This window comes from Pogona vitticeps, chromosome 2, assembly GCF_051106095.1.
Source record: "Pogona vitticeps strain Pit_001003342236 chromosome 2, PviZW2.1, whole genome shotgun sequence".
Lineage (NCBI taxonomy): Eukaryota > Metazoa > Chordata > Lepidosauria > Squamata > Agamidae > Pogona > Pogona vitticeps.
Genome location: NC_135784.1, coordinates 135,076,002 through 135,095,906, shown reverse-complemented (window position 1 = coordinate 135,095,906; position 19,905 = coordinate 135,076,002). Strand labels below are relative to the sequence as shown.

The 19,905-nt window shown below is 42.2% G+C and overlaps 1 protein-coding gene across 8 annotated transcripts in view; it reads left to right on the top strand.

Annotated features, from left to right (window-relative positions):
- Positions 1-12,202: 12,202 nt before the first annotated feature.
- The window catches only part of ITGB4 (integrin subunit beta 4), a 93,576-nt gene continuing 85,873 nt past the window's right edge, over positions 12,203-19,905 (top strand). For 4 of the 8 annotated variants that reach the window (XM_078386027.1, XM_078386026.1, XM_078386022.1 and 1 more), the window contains exon 1: positions 16,800-18,289. In XM_078386027.1, the coding sequence (XP_078242153.1) occupies positions 18,141-18,289 (149 nt within the window). In that variant the 5' untranslated portion in view covers positions 16,800-18,140. Of the gene's footprint in view, positions 12,689-16,799; positions 18,290-19,905 lie in introns of those variants that run through there. The other 4 variants (XM_078386025.1, XM_072990535.2, XM_078386024.1 and 1 more) reach the window with 4 other exon arrangements.

Below are 19,905 nucleotides of genomic sequence, written 5' to 3'. Positions count from 1 at the left end.
GTGCTTGTCATCATACTTCACCATCAACACATCTGCCTTACACTCCAGTCAACTTGATAGGATCCAGAAAATGTTGGATTTCATTAAAGGGAATGCAGACTGTTATGAGAGCAAGCATAAAGTGTGAATGTTTCTGCTATCCCAATTCAAAAGAAATTATTCTCATGATGATTGAGTTTTTAGTTCTTTTTTATTTATTTAAGGCACAGCATCAAATACACATTCATTCTACAAGCTTTTGATAGTAGAAAATTGGCAAATCTGTAGCTCATGTGTATAAGTTACCCATGTATATGAGAATACTGAAAAACCTTGAAAGTGTTGTCTCCTTTAAGCCAGAGTTTCCCATTTCATCTGAAATTGAAAGCTCTAAGTTAATGTCAGTAGTTGACTGGCTGGCAAATGAGAGCTTGATCATGGTTAAGATATTTTAAACCGGAGGTGGTCCTTCTGGATGTAACGTAACTTTAAAGAGATCAGGATCAAACTGCTGAAGCCAGTATATGAAAGGGGAATTCTCTGCTTGTTCCTAGATTCTTAAAATAGACTTGGTCTAAAGCAGCCCATGGAATTTCATTAGATTAATTTGCTATTTAGAGTGTTTAGGATTGCAGTTTATTATTAAACAAAGCCAGGCTGGTACAACTACAACTTTCTCCAGAATGTATAATTTAAGATTTTATAAATTTAACCTTGTTGATACGTGGAGCAAACGGAGTCCCCAGACTGTCTTGGTTATATCAGGGTCTGTCTATTAACAACTATAGCTCCCTATTTTTTGCCCCAAGGATAATCAGTTCCTACACCAATTTAGCTACATGATGAAACTAAAGTGAAGCAAAATGAAGCTGTTTTACCTCCACAGTTGTTCTCTGTTAAGTTTTGATTTCTTGCTGCACTCAGTAAAATGTTCTTCAGGCTAAGACTAAAGAAAACATACTTCCAGAGGTCATATAAAGAGTGCAGCTTACAGACCCCTCGTTGCATAATTGTTCTGGGCTGATCCCATGTTGACTAAAAACATTTTATTTTATGGAAGAGTGCTCTTTATGTTTTTTTCAGATACTCTTGCATGAAAAAATATATTGGCATTAATTCAACAAGCTATGGAAGATTATATATTTGTGTTTTAATATCAGTTCTCAACTCTACTGCTGCCATCTTTGTGTGTCATAAATTGAGATTGATTTTCTACTGCTCAACCTAAATAACTCACTGCTACTTCTTTCCCCCAAAATGGTGAATCTGAATCAGATGGAGATGGTCTTCACAGAAAACAAAGGACAACCTATTATTATATCCTACAACAGAAAAGCCACCTGCAATAGTAGCCTCTTAAGCATTTTTTTCTGAGCTACGATGTACAGTTAACCCCTATTTGATTATAGAATAGAGGACTGAGGTATTTGAAAGAGAACAGTGCCAAAGGTGGAACCTAAAAATGTAAGAAGTAGTGACATGCTGAGACTTAACTATTGCAATGTGTTATGAATAATGGTACTGACAAATATAGCTAAGAAAGCTCAACAGTTTAGGCAGCATTTAGGAGTGCGTTGGTAATATTAAGTGTGAGTTTGTACTGTTGTGTAGTTACACATCGGTAGTTATTACTTCCAAAAGCTCAGATCCTCTACAATGTGGCAAAACTCTCTTCCATGTCCATTAACATCAATATAAAACCCCATAAAGGAGATTCATACTATTAAATGTTGAGACAGACCTTTTACCTCATGACCTGTTAGGGAACAAGCAAGCTGGCCCCATCTACCACTGCAGATTTTTCAGAATCTTGTAAATTTATTTGCATTCTGGTTGTTTGATTGAAGTGTGCCTTAATCTTTTCCTGCTGTTATTGTTCTCCTATTTGTTAACATAAAATCTGTGTCACTTGGGGTGAAGCTGTACTTTAAAAATGTATTTCTTTTTCATAATGTAGATTTATATTTAGTTTAATTTTGGCAGCTGCTTTGAACTAAGGGGGAAAGCTTGACATAAATTGTTCCTTATAATTCCCCTCCAGCACCAATATGTAACAACTGTTATCCCTGCTGCCATGTTTCTTGGAAGGACACATTCTGGGTTGCTTTCCTTTCCACACCCCTCTTCAGAAAAATGTTTGTTCAGGATTGTTCTACAGAAGTTTATCATACATCCTCTTGACAGCTCACTCCCTTCAAATGACTCAGAACTGCACCTTCTTGGATCTCCTGGAGAGGTTCAATGATCAGACAAAGCTGCTGAAAGTTAAGCTTGAAGCTTTGTAACCCTCTCCAGACAGGCCCATGGAGCAGGCTTCATAATCTTAAAAGAACCCTAATCAAGGAATAATAGATCCTAGGAGTGGCTTTACTGTGTGAACAGTGTAACAGCTCCTGTTCCCCAGTCTGGTGACCGCCAAATGCTCCGAGATAGGATCTAAGCATTAGCCACAGCTAACAAGGGTTACCCTCGCCAGATAAAGGCCAGAGCATTTTGAGAGCTCCAGTATGATAAGGGAGAGGCTGGGACTCTTGAAAGACCTTGTGGCTACTACAATTCTGTATCCACATTATACTCTGCCTATAGAAATTGCTGTTGTCTCCTGTCATGTGGCTTCCCCAGCAAACTTGGCATTATCCCCTAGTTTCCATACCCTACAGCAACTGACAGAAACTAAACAGGAAAATAGCATGTTTCCCCCTGTTTATCCTGGCCTGCATGTCACTTCCCTTTCTCTATTGTCTCCCTTGTGTGGTTTCTCAGGTTGTATGCCCCTTCGGACTGGCATCCATTCACACAGACAGTAAAGCATCTTCATTGTTTCAGCAGTAGCAAGAAATAGCTGGCCAGATGACATGTCAAGAGGGGATGAGCTCTAATTCATATATAATGAGTTTACTCTAGTTCATGCAATACGTTCTCACAAACTGAAGAATATAGTATATGAATTGACTATCATTCACTCTTAACTAAGTGAACTCTTGGCCCCTCTATTGGCAGCATTTTTTTGCAGGTGGTTGGCTATTCTTGTTTATAATGTTTTAAAAATTGATCTGCTCTTGAGTCTTGTTCACAGATACCATTTTTGGCAGCGGTCCCTAACCTTTTTCAGTCCGCGGACCAGCGTGAACAAGTGTGCACTCTCTCGGATGTGCAAACGGTGGTGCGGTGCTCCCACAGGTGTGTGCGCACATATGCACAAACGGCAGCGCAGCACTCCCATGGGTGCAGGCGCAAACAGCAGCACAGCACTCCCACGGGCGTGCTGGAGCGTGCACGTAGCTGCAAATGAGCTGTGCAGGGGTGAGTCCGTGCTGGGGAGTGTGAGGTCTGTCTCGGCAGCCCAGTCCGGCTCAGGCCACGGACCGGCACCAGACCAGGGGTTGGGGACCTCTGATTTATGGCACTGTTTATTTTACCAATTTTTATATATATATAAACTATATTATTAATTTGTTTGCACTTTGCTTGTTCTCCTTTATTTAACTGTTTTTCTCTTTTAAAAGTTCAGATTAGAATTATGTGTATGAAACAAATGGCAATTACAAGTGTTCTTTCTTGCTTCACAATAATACTGTAGTGTTTTTTTCCCTCTTCCTTTCTGCCCTCACATGTTAAGACAGATGTTCTGTCTGTGCCCTTGTTAATCAACTTATTCAGTATTGTCAATTATGAATGTATGTGCGGGCACTCCAGACCTTACTGAGTACTATTGCATTCCCAATACCAGCAAGCATATTGTGACCCTAATTCACAGCAAAGTAATGTAAACAAACACCTGGTGCAGGTTATCTTTAACAGGCTATTATTTGTATGCTGCTTGTAGCCGTTTTGAAGTTGTTATATTTTCCATAAGGTAGCACAGAAAACGTAACAAAATGATTTTTTAAGAAACAGCTATCAAACTTAATATTTAAAAAATAATAAATGAGGAATTCAAATCAGTTTAAAACCCAACATGCTATGATTCAATGCTGTCACAAAATCTAAAAACACTAAAAATATGTAACAACAAAATCAGAAACCCATCCTATGAAATTGAAAAACATCTTGAAATAACAAATTCATAAAAAGAGAGGCATGTCTGAAAGATGATGAGGTGGTAATATCTCTAGGTAGTGAGAATTCCATAAATAGGGGGGACAGTGGGAAAGCCTTTCTGCCTGAGTAGCTACACCTCCTTATGAACACACAAGCAGGGACCTCTTCAGCTTCAACTCTCTCATTAGCTACTGTTTGGACCTCCTTTCTCTCCCCTTTTCGAAAGATCATCCTTCCTGTCAGCATGTTGTAACAACTCCCCTGCGCCAGCACAGCTCTCAGAGCTATATAGTGGAACTAGCAAAAACAAGACACACCCACAGCCTTCAGGTTTACCATTTCTAGTTTAGAAGGTTGCCTAATCTACCTCTTAGAGGTTGTGTAGAGAAATCAGTTCAAAACCTGCCCTGCTGTGTTCAAACTTTTTTATCCAGTTCCTACGTACTTGTTCTCCTCCACCCATCTGATCACTGACTTAATTGTTAAATTCAGGGCATGCAGGTGCTGCATATTGCCTTTCCCTGGGAGCTGGAACTCCATAATCTCCAGCCAAAGTGCAGAGAAGCACCTTATGCTGCTCAACTCAGTAGCAACTCCTTCTCTAGGCTCAAGTCTAAACACTTTCTGGAACAGAGACAACTGCTAAAATGCTTTTTTATGCTTCCGTTTCTGGGCCGTAGTCCATTCTAGGCTTTCAGTTTACCCTGGTGAGGCTCAGGGAATCAGCTTTTGTTCATCCTCCATGCCATGTGCACTGTTCAGTCAAATAGCTGTGGCAAGTGCACTGGGGCTATTTGCACCATGTGCTAGAGCACACAGACTTACCCAGTGATTTTGTCAGCTGGGTGCAAATACCCCATAATGCAAATGCTGCCCAATGGTTTAATATCTCCTCTCTTTACTTTTACCTATCCCACCCCTCAAACCCTACTCTTATTTGCTATTACTCTGGAGCCCCTGGTATGTGCCATTCTGCAAAGATCACCAGAATCCCTCTAAGGAGCAAGAATTCAGATTCATACTCTGTGCCAATGCTCCCCAACCTTGGGTCCCCAGATATTCTTAGATTACAACTCCCAGAAATCCTGGCCAGCACAGCTAGTGGTGAAGGCTTCTGGGAGTTTTAATCCAAGAACACAGGGAGATCCAAGGTTGAGAACCACTACTTTAGGCAGATAATTTGCAGCAGCTGCTGCTGTCATTAAGAAAACCCCACAACTGACATCCTATGACTAATTGACTTAATTAGCAAATCTGTAACTATTTCAGAGTACAAGATAATTTGGAGAAGATAGGGGATTCACCCCAGAAAGATTAATGTGCAGTAATATAACAATTGCAGGAGATGCTCTGACCAAGTGGAGATTTTAATCTACATGATGTGCTCGTGATCAGCCAATGCCCCCCTTTGGCAATTAATACATTAACTTTGTTATTTGAAATGACTCTGGATTTATCAGCACATAATCTACTGCTAGGATATCTACCAGTGAAACAGAACAGGGGAAATGGTATATATATACACTGTGGCTGAAATCCTGCTGCTTAGCATACTAAGTCACATTCAGAATAGGCCCACTGAATCAGTGAGGATTTGGTGAGACACCTCCAATGTAGGTTCCCTTGATTAGATGGGCCTACTCTACTTGGGACTTAATACGCTAAACAATAGGATTTCAGCTGTGCATCTTTTACTCCATATTATAAATTCCAGCCACCTTCAGATTTTAGAAAATGAACCTGCAATACTAAATTGGAACAAGCAAGATATCACGGATAATACGGTTGATTTTAATAAGTTGACTATAGTTCCGGATAAGCAACAAAGAGAAATACTGTATTTTTTTCGTGTATGAAACTACACTTTTTCCTAAAATAATTAGAGGAAAAATTGAGGGTCATTTTATACACGGAAGGAGGCAGTCGCACACGCGCTCAGGTGCCTCTTCCAGAGATCAAGGATTGTCCCTTCTGGTGGCTGAGGTAGCAGGAAGAGGAGGCAGAGACCGAGGCAAAGGAGCACTCACACACGCTTGGGCGCCTCCCGCTGCTGCCTCCCCTGCTCAATCACCTTCTCCAGTGGGACTGACCAGGGCTCAGCAGAGGCAGAGGCAAACGAGCACTCTCTCATGCTTGGGCACCTCTTCCTGCTGCCACCACTGCCAGATCACCTCCTCCAGCAATTGTCTCCTTAGGGCAGGGGACAAGCCGGGGATGCAAGCCGGAGGCAGCAGGAGACGGAGGTGGAGAAGCAGTTGTCTATTAACTGCTCCACCTCCATCAAGGATCAAAATTAAGGGGTGGTTTTATACATTGGGGGGTCGTAGACACGGAAAAATATGGTAGTATCTTACGGAAGGTGGAGTTCCATTGACAAGCAACTCAAAAGTACAGAAGTGCAAAAATTGCAAAGTACCAGATATAAAGGGCAGAGATTAAACAGATATGGAAGCAAGATCAAGTCATCCTCCCCATAATCATTTCAGCAACCGGAGGCATTCCAAAACCTTTGGTTGCCAATGTAAAGCAACTGCTAATAGTTGCTCATTTGCTTCATAAAGTTCAAAATCAGTGATTTTGCAAGCATGTCATTTCATGGTTGTTGTGGGTTTTTCGGGCTCTTTGGCTGTGTTCTGAAGGTTGTTCTTCCTAACGTTTCGCCAGTCTCTGTGGCCAGCATCTTCAGAGGACAGCACTCTGTGCTCTGGTGTAGTTTGCTTGGGAGTGGAGTATTTATGGCTGTGAGATAGGCTTTTGTCCTATTCAGGAGATGGGTGATTAGTGTGTCTTGTTGTGGGTGTATTGTTGTGATACATGTCATTTTACTTGCAGATTCTCAAGACTTGATTCATATTTTGCAGACTTGACCTTTGAGTCTGCCCCCATGCACCAGGAATGCTGAGAAATAAAAAGTGTGTAGTCATCATCGTAATAGGAGCAAAATGTCAAAAGAGGGGAGGAGATGTGAGGATGTGCTGCTTTTCTTCTTTCTCTAAGAAGAGAAGCAGCAATAGTATGGAATGCCCTCCTGAGGGAGATTCATCTGAGGCCGATGTTGATGACGTTTCGTTGCCAGGTCAAAATAAATTGAAATAATATCAATTGTGGGTCCTGATGGCAATCTTTAGAGCATTGTAGTTTTAATTGTATAATTGTTTTATCTTTTTATTGTACTAAAATTGTTGTAAGTAGCCCAGAGACCTTTGGGTAGTGTGGGCGGCATAGATAAATAAATAAGATAGATAAATAAAGAATAGTAGCAGCAGGAAGCCAGAGAAACTGATTTTTAAAAGAAACCACTTTTAGAGGGCTATGGCATTTATTTTTTAAAAAAGTTCTGCCAAGAATCACCAGGCAAAATCAAGGCCAGAAAGTTAGAGGAAAATTAGGCAGGTTAACTCCCAACATTTTGTGGTAAATTCCAAGAACTTCCAATGTAACAGGAAGCAGCCAACGGAGGTACAAACTGATATATCTAGGACAACCTTATGTTACCTTTGCTGCGATGATAAATTTTACCAATACATTTGTTGTGACATTTTTATCCCAGCTGTTTCTTGTTTGTAGAAAACACTGTATACAGCACACGACTGAAACCTGGTGACATTGTTTACAGCTGTTTGGGTGATTATGATACAGAAGATCCGCAGCATTACTTTGGAGGACTAGTATGTCCATTTTGATTTACAAACATTAAAACGCCATGGTCCTTTACCATAAAGTTTGAACCACTGCAGGAATGGGCTGGTGCCCTCTTAAAGATAGCAACAAGACAACGTATTTGCTGGAGCAAAGTAGCCCATTTCCCCCCAAACCCAGCCTTCCTACCCACACCTTTCTGGCTCCTGTCAACAGCCTTCTCCTTTTTTTAGTGCAAGTAAGATTGCTCTCCTTTGGTTCCTCTCCAGCGCATGTGATTGGCAGGAATGGACAAAAGGAAGCCTTCCTCTTTCAATGTGCCAATATCGTGAAGTAGCTTAATAAGAGAGCCGCTTTATGATACAGGGAAATTAAGCACTTCCTCAGCTCTATGCCCCTCTGCCTGTCTGTGTTTGTGGCTTGACTTGGCTTTTTAAAAGGGGTAAACAGAGCAGCAGGGTGGCAGGAGAAGACAGGAGGAGGGGTTTCTAAAGACAGCATGGAGAGGCTGCCTTTGGAAAGCTGAGCTGTTATCTGCCCTCCCACCTGCCTGGGGTGGTGATGGTGTGGCTTGGTTTTTTTAAAAAAAGGGGCAAGCTGAGCAGCAGAAGTAGCAGGATGAGACTGTTTCTCAAAGACAAAGGCAAACCAAAATCCTCCCCCACTTGTTGCCCTCGCCCGTCTGTTCCACTTCTGACAATGGGCTGGTGGGGACCAAATAGGGTTGCTTCTAGTCCTTACGCCATTTGGATTAGAAGATCCCACCAAGTGGCATACCAGACCCCCCCCCCCAGTGACCCTATTTAGCCTGCCCCAGTCCACTCCAAGCCGGCAAGCAGATAAGCCCTTAGCCCCAACAAGTGATTAAGGGACAAAGGGATTTTGTTTAGCAGTGCCTTGGCTGAAGAAATCAGAGCCCTGTATATTGAAAATTATGTTAAGAATTGGACTTGACCCTAAGACTCACTAAACTTTTTTTTTTACACCCAGAGACACCCTGAGGGGAGGGGAGGAGTACAGAATATTTTAATTTCCCCATAAGGTCAAAAGCAGCCAACCGGTGATAGGAAGGCAGGAGATCTATAGATGAGAAAGAGTTAAGATTGCGTCTCTCCTACTCCTCACTTCCACCTGAAGATTGCAACCTAGGTGGCTGCTTTGGGTAAAGAAAAAGAAAACATCAGACTAAAAAAAAATTGACAAGTGATGAACATTACCTGCACTTTGAGCCTCTGACGAATGTCCCCTAAGGGCAGGGATCTTTTCATAGATGCCTATGGAATTACGAGCACCATTGGTCGGGTGAGGCTTATGTAAGCAAATAGTTTGAGAGAGAGACTTGTTTCCTTTAATGTAATTTCTGGAATATGCACATGAGCTGAAAAGTGATCCCTTAATACACTGTGAAGAGATACCAAATAATGCTGAGCTTAGTGCACTCTTGGCTTATGCATAGTTGTTTTTCAAGATTGGGATATCTTTTTAAAAAATCAACTAAGTGGAGAATCCAGCAGTGTGTGGCTGTATTATCTCTCCAGGCTAGAACTGTTTGTCTTACCCTTTGGTGTCTCTGGGACCCCTTGTGGGATCTAATGCACTTCTTGTTGTTTAGTCGTTAAGTCATGTCTGACTCTTCGTGACCACATGGACCAGAGCACGCCAGACCCTCCTGTCTTCCACTGCCTCTTGGAGTTTGGTCAAATGCACTTACTTACAATACCCTAAACCTGAAAATGTTATTGTTTCTGGACTACAAACCTAGATTTTGGGAGTTACAGTCCAAGACATAACATTGCCAAGAGATGCTGCTAACGGAGCCTTAGCATTAGATAGACCGAGGTACACTTATCTCCCATTGTGAGCCTCGCAGGCCCTCAAGATCTTCCAAGCAGACCCTCCTGTCACTCCCATTTCCATTGCTGGCACATTTGATGGGGACACAAGAAAGGGCCCTTCTCTGTGGCAGCTCCCAGGTTGTGGCAGGCTCTCTCTTAAGAAGATAGGTTGGCCCCCTCCCTTTTATCCTTCTGCTTACAGTTAAAGACTCACCTCTTCTGACAGACTTTTAGTAAGTTTTAATCATCATGACTGCGTTTTTTGTGTTTTTTATTTTCTAATTTTATTTTACAGTCTTAATTGTTTTTTAAATTAATGGGTTTTTAATTAGCAGTATAGTTAAATTGCCATTTAATTTACTGCATTTTCAGTTTTACCTATTTCAGGTTTGCGAGTCACTTTGGATTCCTTCACTGGGAGAAAAGTGGCCCACAAACAAACAAACAAAACTATATTGTGTGGCTGATGCTTGGGGATAAAAGCAGCAATACCCATGGCTTTCTTCTCTGTTAGAGATGCACACACCATAGGTGACATCCTGTATCCACCACCTTGGCCTGCTACCTTCAGATGCACCGAGACAATGGCACTTCAGCAGCATTGAGACACAATTCAATTGTCAAGTGCAGTTTGCTTCAAGAGATGGAATAGGCAGGAGCACCTTGTTCTTCTCATCTCAGGCAGGTTTCTTGGGCTGGCCCTATCCACTGCCCATTAACAATATTCCTTCACCACTATGTAAGCCAAATTCATGGTCAAACTGAGTCCAAACTCAGGCTTTTCATCCCAGTAAAACCACTCTATCCAAGTGCATAATGCATTATCTATTATCTTGCATCTCACGTTTCCCCATATCTTAGAATCCTGTTGCATTTCCCCAGAGGCATCATTCATCAAAACATAAGCTGTATATTTGAACCAACAATGCAAAATTTTATTTTATTTACAAATCAGCCTATATTGCCCAGTAATAAAAGTAAGAATATAAAAGAGGGATGGCATTAGCCCACTTATTGACAACTAAGAAGAGAAAAATTCAACAGTTTCAAGATCAAAACATATAAGCAACGTTACCTGCTTTCTGATTTAAACCAGTCTTTTCATTCAGCAATAGGAATTCAGTTTGATGGAAAATATCCTTTCCTGTACATTCGAAGTGCTTGGTTATTAAGACAATGAGTCACAATGGACTTCAAAGTACAACCATTTTGAACATGGAGGTTTGGTGTTTCATATGACATACAAGGCATTTCACTCCTCGTTATATGGAAAGCATGCAGATACTTTGTAAAGAATGACATTCTGGAACTGAATTCTGATTGCAAAAGGGCCACAATTATGGACTATTAAATATATATTTGGAAGAAATGTTTGTCTGAACAGAACAATATGTGAGCAATATTTGATTCCCCCATGAGAGCGTTCTTCCCTTCCCTTGTTCTCCACAGGCTCCCCATCCTTGGTTGAGAGGAGGGATGGGCAGCACATGGCTCTTCAAGTGGTGAGTGTCCTGCTGTAACTTCCATCAGCCTTACTCAGCATAGCCACTGATGAGGAGGAGGAATGCTTGGAACTGTGCCCCAGCAACACCTGAAGGGCCACAATTTCCCCATCTTTCGTTTATAGAGCACAGGGGAGAATTCACCAGAGACCCATTCTTCTTGCAAGCTGTTCTCTGAGCTCCACAGACTGGCCATCTACCTCCAAATGTTATTTGTCATTTTATTACTGATTTTAACATGGTTTGCAAACTATCCTGGAAGAAGCTGTATCCTGGAGGCAGGATAAAAGTAATAGTAATGGAAATACACCCATGCCTGCTGTGTTACAGTGCCAGTGTTATCTCCAGAGCAGGGCTGCACAACCTGTGGCCCATCAGACATCATTTGATTGCAGTTTCCATCAGCCCTTGCCAGCCTAGTTAGAGATGATGGAAATTGCACGTACAATTTCAGCCCAGGGCAGGGGTATTCCTGGGGGCCCCAGAGATGTCACATCCCAAATTTTGTTTTGCCACCCAGAATGCTTCTCTCTGGTGACTAGGGAAGAACGAAAACTGAAGCTTATTAAGGCTATAAATTATAAAAGAACTCATTTCCTGGGAAATGCCAGAATTTGGTTGCCTCCAACATAGGAAGTTGGCTGGAAGTCGGATGTAAAGATTTTTTAAAGCTGGGTTAGAAGAAAAGGGCCTAAATATACATATAATCCTCCCCCCCCCCCATGTTTGCTTTCAAGAGCGGAATAGTGCATACGGATGAAACGCTACAGAACTGGAATAAGGCAACTGGTGGCAGCTGAAAGATCTCCTTTTCCCCTGCTATCAGACAAAATCCCCTTTGCAAATCTTCGCCGCTGAAGTAGAGCTTGGGTTGGGCTCTGCCCTCAGCGTCTCGCGCCAACCCTTTTCCTGTGGGTGGGGAGCCTTTTCTTTTTCAAACTTGTTTAAGATCCAAGGGAGCGCAGGCTGGGCTGCCCGGGCTGTTCTTGCCCATACAGGTGTGCATAACTCCCAAGGAATGCCAGACAACCTTGAGTCACGGATAGCCACCCCCCCCCCTCGTCCGGCCCGGTGCACGTACTCGTAACGCGCGCGCCCAGGCACACACACACGCACATACACACGCGCGCACACCTGAGGTAAAAATAAAGACGGTCTCTTCCCGCTTCGGCTTGCCCGAGACCGATTCGCGCCGGGCAAGCCCCTTCACGCGTGTGCCCCTGGTGGAGGGAAGGCAGGCAGCCAGCCTGAGGGAGCGCCTCCTCAGCAGAGAAGCAGCCGCCAAGGAGGAGGGAAAGGTGGCAGCCCACCCGGGAACCGAGCAAAACAGGGGTCCTGCTGAGGTATTGTGTCCCCCCCCCCTTCAGCGCGGGCGCCACCACCACTTCCTTCCTTCCTGAGGATCTCAGCTTGGTATCTGAATTAAAACAGCAGTCTGGTTGGCGGGGGAGAAGAAGTGGAAGGGAGTGGAAGGGATTTTCAGGGGGAGATAGATAGATAGATAGATAGATAGATAGATAGATAGATAGATAGATAGATAGATAGATAGATAGATAGATAATTTTGAAATAGCAATGAGGCGGTGAAATCAACTCTTGCTTCCAAAAGAATTTCCTGGCTTGGTGCGAGGGTGTCTCTTCTTTGGATTGTTGCACAGGAGTCGGACTTTGAATCAGATCCCGCGTTAATGAGGTTTGTGCGATTTATTTATTTATTTCTCTCCTCGGCAATTGAGCTGGCTGTTCTTCCCGGTCTTTGCCTATCCATTCCCCAGAGAGAAAGAGAGAGAGAGATGAACTAAGGCAGAGATCAGGGAACTTTTTTACCTTTTACCCCCCCCAAAAAAAAAATTTATATATGTCGACATTACCCCCTTGATTTGAAAGGAAAGAAATCAGACATTATTTGAATTCAAAATCTTATTGAATCTATTCAAAATTATTTTGAAAGCTTCAACTTACTTGAAAACTTCAGATTTTGGAGAAATGATGTTGCTTCATCTTGGATATGAAAGCATCAATATTGGGGCTCTGCTCATCCTCATTACCCCCAGGATTTTCATTTTTACCCCATTTGGGGTAATTTACCCCTGTTCCCTGACCACTGAACTAAGGTGTAGGGCTTCCCATGTTGCATGCAAGGGCGGTAGGGAGAACTCGGGAGCGTTTCAGGGCTGCTTCGTACTCCCGTTGTAATCTGCTGTCTCCTGTCTTTGCACGGCTTGAACCTGGCACAAGTTGTTGATCAGCCAGTTTGAGGATGCAGAGCTGGACAAGTGCCCCCCCTTCCCGGAGGTATATTTTTTAAATTTAACTGTATCATCTCTAAGCATGCACACAGGCAGCTTGCATTTGTATGCAACTTGCGTTAGGAACTCCTTAAGAATACTTCTGTAAGTTTTACTTTTTACTGTCTATGGGGAAAAGTTGAGATGTTCCCAGAAGTGCAGGTTGAAAAATACAGTATTTCATTTTTCTGGCAAGGATCCTCGGTTTTTAACTATTGCACAGCAGGCAGATGATCCATTGGTAAATCTTACTTCGGCATTCTGACTAGAATAGGTTTTGTTTGCAGTATTTAATTTCTACCTAGATGTGGGTATTATATTTGATACTGTTAATGAGCTTTTCCAGAATTCTCCTGCAAGAAACAGAAGCAGCATTTTCGCAAAAATCGCTGTTTATTTTTGGGGTGGTGGTGGAGGGGACTGACATATATTCACACTTATCTACAGAGAGTTAATTTGTTAAGCTAAATTTATTTAAACTCGGTCGTGATATGATTGTTCCTTGAGGGGAAACAAAATATTTGTCATGGTTTCAGATTTGTATGCCATGTCTTCAGGAATGAGGGATGGAGGAAGGCAGGCAGGCAGGCAGGCAGGCAAGGGGCACATGGTGTTCAGAAGGACTCACTGTGAGGTACGTTCCAGCACAGGAAAAATAGCAGGTGCGGTGAAGTGAGATTATATGTGAGGAATTATATGTGACGACAGGGATAGATGTCAAAAAACAGATTAAATGTACAGGATTGTAATTCAAATTGTCTGAGCACAATTTGCTGAAACTCATCTCAGCCCCATATACTTTGCCTGGTGTTATGGCACCACCACCTTGACACTTGTGAAATATGAGTAAAAAAGGGAATGCCTGAACATGCGTGTGCAGGGTCTCTTTCCACTTACAAACCAGATGTGAGTAGATTACACAGAATGTAACCGTTTTTCAATACAGATGTCTTATCAACAATTCAGCAACATAAGGCATACATTTTTCTGAAGCAAATGCATCTCCTCTTGGCATTAACATTATTTACTGTCTAGATATCCACAACCTGTAGTTTTCACAACCAACCAGTGTGTAGAATCTCTCAGAATCTAGCCAGAGTTAGAGAAACTGAAGAATGAAAGGCAAGGAAGAAGAAATCTGTCTCACCCAGCTATCATTCCAGGTAGACCCTCCCTCTGTGAAGTAACCAGGTCAGATTCAGTTGCAGAAGTGGCCTATCCTTGGGCATGGGAGTGCGTCCACCAGACAATCAATAGGTACTCTTCAACTTAATCTATGCCAGAAAAACTGCGCATAGTTACATTTACAAGGAAGGAAAGAGAGAACTTTCAGAATGGGGGCGGGGGGGTGGCGGACATACAAAGGGACCTTCCTTGGGCTAATGCTACAAGGCAGGGCAACAGCCCAAGAAACAACTGGTCTTTCTGGAAAAGAAAAGAACACAATAGAATTTTTAGATTGATCTGAAATCTCTGAGTTTTAATGCTCATACCTTCTCCCATACTGACAAAAGTGTCCCATTTTGTGCAAGGTACCCACCAAAGTGCTCCACTTCTTTCAAGTCATTCCACATTCATTTTCTTGTTTTAATAAATCAAGATTCCTTGCTAGCCAAGATTGGTGGGATAAGATATTCTTGCTCATTCATGCCTTGAGCTGGCTGGTCTTTGCCAAAAGTACTCTGTATAACTAATGGGGTGTGAAGCTGAAACAGGATTATCCCTCAGGAGGAGAAGAAATTCCTGGAGAGTCAACAGGAATTGGATAGAAGGACAGCAAGAGCTTGAAGTAGTAGACAGGGTGTCTAGTAGGATCCTTTGTGGGTGCTAACTATGCAAACAGAAGACAAATGCCTTGGGTTACTATATTTTCAGCGGCAGAAAGCTGTTGTCATTTGCTTAAAAGGTGACTGACTGGTTTAAAGATTGACCTATGCTGTCTCCCGACTGCTTTGAATGTATACAATGTAGGGTTACCTTGCAGTGGGGCATTGCTGTCATTGCTGTTGTAGTTCAAGATAGACTACTGCTATGGTAGCTCCATTTGAGATTTGGTGATAAAGATTTTTTACAGTGTGCCTTGCACAAGTTTCTTCCACTGCAAGAAATCTCCTGGGATGCACTTAGACTTCCCTGCTGTGCACCTTCCCTGAGAAGGAGAGTGAGTGCCAAAGGGTGGTACACCATATCCAGGGACTGCACCTGTTCTGTCACTCTGTGTACTCAGTATTGTTGTGAGTACTGTACTTTACATAGTTGTATTAGTTTGATTCCACTTTAACACTTGTGGCTCCATTCTGTGATGGAATCCTGAGAAGTGTACTATGAGAATTCTCTGTTGTAATTCAGGCAAGTCTACTAGAAATCTAGGATGGATATTTTATGCCCCTTACCATACTATATATCCCAGGATTCCATAGGATGAAGCCATGACAGTTCGAGTGGAATCAAACTGCTTTAACTGTGTGTTGTAAATATTGCCCCATCTCCCTAATATTTGAGTAGTTTCCTTGCCTGTACCCTCTCGATTTATAAGGTGTCTTGTTACCAGAGGCAGAGCAGCAAATGGCACCATCCTGCCAAAAACAATGCATACAGAAAGCCATGACACATGAACCAGAAAGATTCACAAGAACCTCTCATCCTTCAAAACACAGCAAAAGTACAGCAAGGTCAAATTAAATGATTAAGAATTTATTGCTCTTTCATGTTACCCCAAATCTGCTACTTCTCTCTGCCTCATGGTAGAGCCAGCCCTGAATATTAAGGCTCCTTTATTGCCAACACATACTGAGGTTTGAACTTCTGCAAAAGAATACACATTGGGAGTCTGAAGATATTCTGGCCTTTAAATGTCAGAGGCCTGTAGCTCACTCGATCTTCTGTTCTCCTTTCTACACAACAAAGCTAGTTTGGGAGAGTTTGCAGCTTGTTCAACAGACAAGCCCTTCTCTGTGAAAGGGCAAATTTCTCTTCCTCTGAAGCCACTTGGAATTACTGTGTTGCAAACCCTGTGAAAAGTCTGCTTCAGAACATGTGCAGATGACGGCTGGCAAGTCATGTAAAGGGTGTTAACAGCTCCAAAACAGCTTTCTCTCTATTTCTATTCAGGAGAGTCCCATATGAGGGGGAGTGGCATTTCCAGTGTGTTAATATTTAGGAAAGGAAGTCTACTGAAACAATGCCTATGGACATGCAATTGAAACTGACTGTATGTGTTTCCTGGCTGTTCTTGTGTCCATCTTGATTATTTCCCTCTCTTACCTCCTCTGTGTCACATTTTATACTTCAAGCTCTTCAGAGCAAGGACCTGTCTTTTTAGTCTTATTCCGTAAAGGAGCAAAGCAGTGCTGAAACACAAACACACTCCTGTCTTTTGAGACATTAAACCTGGAAGTTTATATACCACAGTGATACTCAAACAGCATCCCCCGTGTTATCGGAATGTTCCTGTCACTTTCACTTCCTTAATGAATCCTCCACCAATTCTAGCTTTTTTTCTATTTAGGCTTTTGTTTTAAAGGAAAACCCTGTTTGTGTGAGGAGAAACTTGATATCACGAACAAGAAACTTGTTTTGGGTTTTGTCAGGGGACCACAGTCAGTCACACCCCAGATGAATATTAATCTGTTAGTCTAAAATGGTGCACTATAGCCTTTGTGCCATCTACCCTAACAAACCTGCTTGTATTCCAGATTATTTCAAATATTACTTTTAAACAGAAAAAATATTGTTCTTGTGTATTCTAACGGCTCCTTCCTCTCCCCCAACTCCTACCTTCATACTCCTCATAATGTGATCTATAGCCATGGAACAATCTTTCATTCTTTATCTCTCAATTTACTTTACTCCTTCAAATTCCTCCTTTAAGCTGATTTATTCTTCAAAGTCTTTCCTGGGTCACTATAACCCTCTCTCTCTCTCTCTCTCTCTCTCTCTCATACTTCTTCCTACTGGTTAAGCTTTCCACAGCCTTCTGGTTTGAAACTCTTGTTTCTTTCCTTACTTCTCCCATAGGGCTTTGAATGTTAAGCCCTCTGTGGAAGCACTGGTGAGCTCATGGAAAATGAACCAAATGATTGCATGAATGCCTCACTGTTGTGACTCTGGTGCCATGTTGAAACAGGTTTTTGTGTGTGTGTGCTTGTTTCTTTGTTTTGTGGGGAAAACACAAAAGCGTGTGGCCTGAATGAAACAGGTACAGTGGTTCCTCGACTTACGAACATAATCCGTTCCGAAAGATGGTCGTAACTCGAAATGATCATATGTCGAAGCACCATTTCCCATAGGAATACAATGAAATGCAATTAATCTGTTCTGGCTGAAGAAAAAAATCACAAAAACAAAACAAAACAAACACTGCCATCGGAAATGCAATTAATCCCTTCCGGCTGAACGGAAAAAGAAAAAGAAAAGCAAACAAACCATGCAAGACCGTTCAGAAATGCAAAAAAGCAAAGCAGAAAGCAAGCAATCCATGCAAGACCCATCAGAAATGAAAAAAAAAAAAGCAAAGCAAAAAGCAAACCATGCAAGGCCCTTAAGAAATGGGATGGGGAATGCAAGATACAATCTCAACCAGCTTGTTCTTTAAATGCTGTCAAAATTTCAGCAATGACTGGCTAGAGTGCCAGAAATAATTTAGACTGAAGTGATGCCTCAGGGTAGGATATGTTTCTAAAGAAAAGCAACTGTCTGTCCGACTATATAGTTCCAAAGAAACTGGAACAACCAAACTAGCAAGTGGATGCCTTTTACTTGGTTGATCTGTTTGCCTAAACAAACCTCCTCAGATTCACAGAGCATGAGTTAATGTGCTCTGCTTGATAAAAGTCTTTATGTAACCCTGAAAATCTCATGTATTTTTCTACCAACTGTCAAAGGGGGGAAATCCTGTGTGTTTTAGACCTCCAATTTTTAGTAATTTATTTAAAAGTACAGCATTGCCTTCTTCATATTTGCAGGGTCAAGAATTGTCTGGAACTGATAACGAGAGACAAAGAGAGGTAGGAAGAGGACTTTAGCTTTATATCAAACCCACAAAAGAGAAATCAGTTATCAGACTGCTGTCCTTCCTACAGCAACCTAGATCAAAATGTTGAGAGGGCCTGAATTCTTTTGGCACCACCTGATCTTTCAGGGATGAAGAGAAAAGCCCCTGGACAGGATTGGGGGGGGGGGGAGGCAGAGAAACCCTGTTGTCCAGCAGCTTAACAGAGGCACTGCAGAGACAGAAACTACCCAAAGACAGACAGAGAAGGGAGGGGCACAAACACACTGAATCCTTTCATATCCTCTGGGATTTGAAGTATAACAAAAGAACTGTTGTATCTTTTGCTTGTTGTAGCTCTGTCTGGATCTTGCAGGGTGCACATAGAAGACCTCAACTTGTAGTGACACACACGTTTTTAACGGCTGTCGAGACGGCAAAGAAGTTTAAGCAAGAAACAAAAACGCTCATGTCCCATGGTTTCCTTTCCCCTTTTAGCCCTCTTACTCTGCACTCTGGTGTTGCTCAGAGTCGTCAAACACTGTGTTGTGCCACAAGTGGCAAAGGAATCCTAATTTCAGTTTTATAGAGAATTTATCTGACCACATTAAACACACCTAGACGTCTGCACACCCTACAGCTTCTCACCTAAGGATAGCATTATGTAGGATAAGGTGCTCTTTCATAGTGAGGAGGATCACTGTTCCATTTAAAAACCAAGGTATGCTGCTTACATACCACTCCATAGTGCTTAAAAGCATTCTCTGGGTAGTTTACAATGTAATTATGCAGGCTACCCATTCCCCATCTCGACTCCAGCAAGCTGGGCACTCAATTTACCAACCTGAGAAGGATGAAAGGCTGAGTCAACCTTGAGCCATCTACCTGAGCCCGTACTGCTGACACTCATTGGCAGCAATGGTGCTCTTGGAGATACCAGGAATTGAAGAGGGGATTTTTTTTTTGCTCTATCATCGCCTGTAGGGACTGCCTGAAGGATGGAGGTTTTGTTTCTTCACCTACTGAAGAAGTGCCGACAGGAAGCCACCTGCACTTTGAACTCTGTTTTACACCTGGCCTCACCCTGATCTCATGGAAGAATGAAAGTCATTGCAAAGATTGAATGATGGCAGATGTTAATCTCTCGTCTACCGTCTTTCCTTTGTGTCATGGTCCAATTGGCAGGAGCTTTTAAACCTTTTTGGTGGCCATTTAAACACGGGCCAAATGAAATGTTTCAGCTTTCCAGTTTCAAACAAAATCAATGTTGCTTTAATTTTATTTCAGATTTAAAAGGGAGGGAGGAAGGGCAATTGTCAAAATGCTGCCAACATCCTCCTCTATGTTATACAACAGGAAAACCATTCTGCATTTACCATCCATTTAGTTTGCTTTTCACGTTACAGTTCTATAAACACCTTAACACATGGATGCACCAAGTTAGTTTCTTTTTTTCTTACAGACGTCTGACCACATCTGTTCCTAGATATATGTGCTGGGCCAAAATCTTTCACTTAAAAAAGAAATCTACTTCTTCTAGGACTTAAAACAGTCTTATAGTTAATTATGAAGTTGACTTGTGAAGGCAATAATGGTGGAAAAAGAGGCAGGAGGAAAAGAGGAAGACAAAAT